General features: G+C 42.0%; 1 protein-coding gene across 1 annotated transcript in view; it reads right to left on the bottom strand.

Moving 5' to 3' along the window:
• LOC116702687 (myosin phosphatase Rho-interacting protein) overlaps window positions 1–5655 on the bottom strand; it is a 27343-nt gene that overhangs the window by 17505 nt on the left and 4183 nt on the right. Inside the window, exons 6-7 of the mRNA XM_032537041.1 lie at window positions 3315–3489; window positions 216–387 (exon numbers count right to left, since the gene is read on the bottom strand). Coding sequence (XP_032392932.1) covers window positions 216–387; window positions 3315–3489 — 347 coding nt within the window. The remainder of the gene's footprint in view (window positions 1–215; window positions 388–3314; window positions 3490–5655) is intronic.

Consider the following 5655-nt stretch of genomic DNA (forward strand, 5'->3'; position numbering starts at 1 on the left):
GGGGGGGGGGGCAGAGAAGCATTGGATGTCCTTTGTGCTAATTGCTTGCACATTTACCCCATTTTCCTCTGCCAAGGCAATTTAAATGGCTGTTACCAACAGAATACATAAGAAAATAAACACCAGACTGCTGCCAAACACAACATATGGAAGACTTATTTACACACAATATTATCAAAATTGGCTGGAAATCTCCCCCCAGATTCATTTCTAACCTTTTATTCTGGCTCTGATTCTTGTTGTCTGCTGATGTCTGGATGTTGTTTGACTCAGCCAGCTGGTTGTAACTGCTGGGGGCGATGTATCCACTTCTCACCAAGTCCAAGGAGCCAACTGGGCCACTAAAACTGCCAGTAGAGACCGGGCACAGGTAGCTAGATGTGTTGCCTGGATATAGAAAACAATACAAAAGGGTTTGAGGCTGTTAAACATATTGAAGGCAGGGATGCAGTTTGTTGCAATTCCACACTGACTCGCTGCAGCCAAAGAGCTAGAGGAAATCATTGTGTGTTTAAAACACTATGTCAGGGTTCACGCTGAGGCCAGTGGCTCAGAGGTTTTCCTCTTAACATTTCACTTTGTGTAAAACAACATTTTCCTCAAATTTTCTCAGGAAATTACCAACAAGTTAAAAGAAGAAGCTCATCTGGATTTTCTGGATGATAAGGTAAAATACTGAGTCGCATGAAGTAGTTCAATATTTCAAAAGAATTGCTATGGTAACGCTGACAAAACCACAGTTTGGTTCCAAATGAAAGCTAATTAATCATTTTCATTTTGGCTACACTCAACTTACACAAACAAAGAAAAGACTACAGTGACTTAATCATGAATAAAAATCAACAAAACGGACAGATGAACTGGACAGGAGATGCCCAGCAAAAAAATCTTAGTATAATACCATATGTGTGTAAACCTTAACTTTTTAAGTATTTAGGTTTTTTATCTAATACTTAAAACTTTTAGGAATCTGCTTGAGGTAAAGTACGAACCTGAAGTTACCAACTAATCTATTTAGAAGAAAACTCCACCAGTTTACTGCACTCCTATAACACAGTTGGAGTCACGATGGACAGTTTAATAGTTAGCTTTAGAGTCCATACAGCAGAAACGGAGGTATCGTCTTTTCCATACATTCTTGTTCCTTGTCAAAACTTTCCGCCTACATCCAACGCCAGTCAACCTTTGACAGCTTGAGTCAAGTCACTAACCCCGAGCAGAGATGAGCAGGCTACAGAGGTCTGGTAAGCTCACTTCTCTCTAACTCCAACCCTCCAGATTTCTTTGTCATTTTCAAACTTGTCTCGTCTTCAGCCCCAACTGATGCTGACTCAAGTGACACCACTTGGTGCGGCATGGTGGCCCAATGGTTAGCACTGTGGCGGGCCTTTCTGTGTGGAGTGTGTGTGTTCTCCCCATGTTTGCTTGGGTTTCCTCCGGGTGCTCCTGCCCCCCCCCCCATTAAAAAACAGAACTAGGTTCTCTAGTCAGTGCCGTTGATCAAGGCTCTGTAATTGGCTGCCCACTGCTCCCTTGAGGGATGGGTGAAACGCAGAGAATGAATTCCGCTACATGTACAGTATGTGTATGTGACAATAAAGTACCTTTGCCTTTCCCTACTTGACTACATGTAACAGACTGCACACAGTTCCCTCTGGAGACACAAAAGGCTTTATACTACTTTTTACACATATGCAGTAGAACCTACTTGATAATGGGGGGGTTTGGCCACTGGGGGCAGTATTAAAATTATCTTTTTCTTTAGCTGCTAAATGCTCCACTATGTTCCCCAGCTAGTTGCTAACCGTGTACATTGGGTTTATCAAGTTTCCCTGAAAACAGCTGTTCTACTTCAATGTGTGAGTTAATGTGCTGAAAAACCAAAACAATGAGCTGAAAGACGCTAAACCACTGTAAACTGCAGAGTTGGGTAATGATTTTCTGTGGGTTTGGTCACTCTGTTTGACACATTTAATCCATCGTTAATATAGGAGTCATACAGTTTATGGGAAATCTTAACGATGTTTAAACCTTGTGTTGTCTTCTCGTCGACCATGCAACCTTTTTGTTTTCTGGGTAAAACTTAAAATTTTAACTTTTATCACAGTGTTTCGGTCGTCAACACATTTGTCGTTTTTACCGATGTTTTGGTCACTTTTATCCAAGTTTTTTCTGTCACTTTTTCCAATATTTTGGTCGATTTTTAAGGCTTCTTTTGACTTTTCTTTTGGTTTTCCCAACGTTTTTGAAGCTTTTTCTGGCATTTTTGTCCCTTTTGCAAACATGTTTTTATTCAAATGCTATAAAATTGAATAAAACACCCACATTTAAAGAAAGCTGTAAACTGATCATTTATTTTACTTGTGAAGAGCATTATATGGAACCATCCACGTTTTTTTATTTAATTATTTTTGGGTTGAAAGAAACCTGAATTCTGATCTAAAAACCTTTTGAAAAAGGGTCAAATTTGACAACAGGAGTGTTAAGTTAAAATGTTTCACAAAATCAGCCATTAATTCCATCGCTATTCACAAGTTTCCGGATATAAACCAGAGGAGATCCATGACTTAAATATTTGATTCTATGTGTCTGTATTTGTTTTGTATTTGAAAGGGTGAGCTGTTTTTATTTCTTCATTCAGTGCTGCTAAAAAAAACTTGACTATTCAATGATGGTCCAGGAATCCAATGACAAGGGGGAACCCTGACAGAGCATATTTCATTAGACCGCCTCCCTGTTTGGCTCTCAGAGGGTCCCTCGTTTATAACCCCCATCTCTCTAATGAAGCAGCCTATAGGCCCTGTCAGCAGGAGTTAACCCAGACCTTTATTACAGGACCTTTCCAGACCCTGCAATAAGTCTGACGCCAGATGGGTGCTGCTGTCCACTTTGTCACAGCACAAAGCTCCAATAAGGAGGAATACCTGTCCTGTGCTAATCATCAAGCCTATTAGGCCATGTTTAAGAGGTCTTTAATGGATATGTTTGGCTTTTATGGTGCCTGAGGGTTAGAGACACACGTTTTCCTGCACATCTCCCAGTGTGTTTCTGTCTGTCAGTCGGTTGTGTAACTTCCTGCTAAAACTCCTCCAGCCCGTTCCCATGATTACAAGTCAGTACTGTGTCAACATTCCTGGTTAAATAAGGGTTAAATGAAAAGTATAAATAAAAAGCTGGAAGTGTGAGAACATCTGCAGGATGTTAGGACAGAGAGAGAGAGAGAGAGAGAGAGAGAAAGGACAGGAAGTGGCTATGATAGGCTGACAGACATGAAAGCCTGGGTTATGTGAGTGTGTGTTTTGATTCTGTTGCACCTGTAGGGGTCTTCTCTGGGCCTGGGGGATCGGAGTCTGGGACAGTCCACGTGGGGGTTTCACCCGGTCCCCTGACCTGCTGGTCTTCCTGCCACCGACCACAGCCGGACTCGGCAGCATTCTCAGAGGGTGGAAAACTTTGTTCAGTTGCAGCCATTTTTGCTGGACTGGGTTCCTGATGTTTTGTTAGAAAAACAAAAGGATCGTTCAGTAACGGGTTTTTCTTTTTTGTACACCGTTCAGAGACCATAAATAAAAAAAACGTACTACAAAGATTGGCTACAACTCATTTTTCTATAAACTCACAACATTTTTCTATAACTCACGTTATTGAATATCTTGATTCATTCCTGCATTAACTGATTGTTGTTAAGTTTATAAAACGTATGAGAAAGCCCTCCTTGATAAATAATCTACACAATTAAAAATTGATGCTGACCAACTTTCTGTCTGTTTGGGCCTGAGGGACAGGACATAAGGTCACTTTATATCCATCCGATTTTATCCATCTTATTAATATATAAATGTGCTAATTTCATGGCAATCTGTCGACTAGATAATGAGATTGTTAAAATCGTGGTGAAAGCCCAAAAAAGCCACCTCTGGAGAACATGAAGGCACTTCAAAATCTTCAAAGCAATCGGCTGAGTAGAGTTTGATATTCTTTTAGCAATGCGAGCAGCTTTAGGGACGGCATTGGTCAGTCCACAACTTGCGTCCAGAAATATCTTATTAACTACTGGATGGAATGTAACTGAGTACATCTACTCAAGTACTGCTCTTTTTTTTCAAAGTTAGTTATTTATTTGTATTTCATTATTTTAGATTACATTTTTTGGGGGCTTTTCCCTTTATTATAGTGGATAGACATGAAGGGGGGAGCGAGATGGGGGGGGGGGTGACACGCAGCAAAGGGCCGCAGGTCTTTTTTCGAACCCGGGCCGCTGCAGGACCTACACGGGGCCAACGCTCCTCCTGGGTGACCTAGAGTCCGCCCCTCAAGTACTGTTCTCAAGTCCAAATGTTGAGGTACTTGTACTTTACTTGAGTCTTTTCTTTTCATGCCACTTTCTGCTTCTACTCTACTACATTTCAGAGAGAAATATTGTACTTTTGACTCCTTTACATTAATCTGACAGCTTTAGTTACTAGTTACTTTACACATTAAGAGTTTTGCACACAAAACACATGTAGTTTAAACAATGGTTTATTATGAATTAAATTACCCAACAATATATACAGTAGCGCAACAAGTTTGTCTGAAATGATGGGCCGATTAAACACTTAGTTAATTGAATGTTTAACTGTTTTGGATTGTTTTCAGTTTCTAAAATGTGAGGGTTTGTCTGCATTAAGTACTTTAATTTGTAATATGTGTTAGTACATTTTCCTGATGACACTTAATGCTTTTACTTAAAGGTGCTCTAAGCGGGGCGGCCTTTGGCTCACCCAGTGGGTGCGTGCGCCCCATGTTGGCTGGGTCCTGCAGCGGGCCGGGTTCGAGTCCGGCCTGAGGCCCTTTGCTGCGTGTCACCCCCCCATATCGCTCCCCCTTTCATGTCTGTCCACTGTCACTGGTGTCAAAGGTGCTCTAAGCAATGTCACGCGTGTTTTAGGCTAGAACATTTGTTAACACATACAGCAACAACATCTCCTCACTATCCACGAGCTGTCTGTCCCCAAAACACACTGTAAAAAATATCTCCTCACTATCCACGAGCTGCCTGTCCCCAGAACACACTGTAAAAAACATCTCCTCACTATCCACGAGCTGCCTGTCCCCAGAACACACTGTAAAAAACATCTCCTCACTATCCACGAGTTGCCTGTCCCCAGAACACACTGTAAAAAACTTCTCACTGTCCACGAGCTGTCTGTCCCCAGAACACACTGTAAAAAACATCTTCTCACTATCTGCGAGTTGCCTTTCCTCAAAATACACTGTAAAAAATATCTCCTCACTGTCCACGAGCTGTCTGTCCCCAGAACACACTGTAAAAAATATCTCCTCACTGTCCACGAGCTGTCTGTCCCCAGAACACACTGTAAAAAATATCTCCTCACTGTCCACGAGCTGTCTGTCCCCAGAACACACTGTAAAAAAACGCGGTCTCTGCAGACAGCTCAGGGTCTACAAAGAGGCAACAAAAATAAACTGGCCAACCTGCACCAGGAAGCATACACAAACAGTGTTCCAGCATTCCAGCCAATAACTGACAAGAAGGATTTGGGGGTTGGGGGTGGGGGGTTAGTGGGCGGAAGGGAGGGAGAGGGCACGGGTTGAGGAGGAGGGAGGGGCAAACTAGCCTTGTATTGTTTGAAAATACTTTGAACATCAACA

Source organism: Etheostoma spectabile, chromosome 15, assembly GCF_008692095.1.
Source record: "Etheostoma spectabile isolate EspeVRDwgs_2016 chromosome 15, UIUC_Espe_1.0, whole genome shotgun sequence".
Taxonomy (NCBI): domain Eukaryota; kingdom Metazoa; phylum Chordata; class Actinopteri; order Perciformes; family Percidae; genus Etheostoma; species Etheostoma spectabile.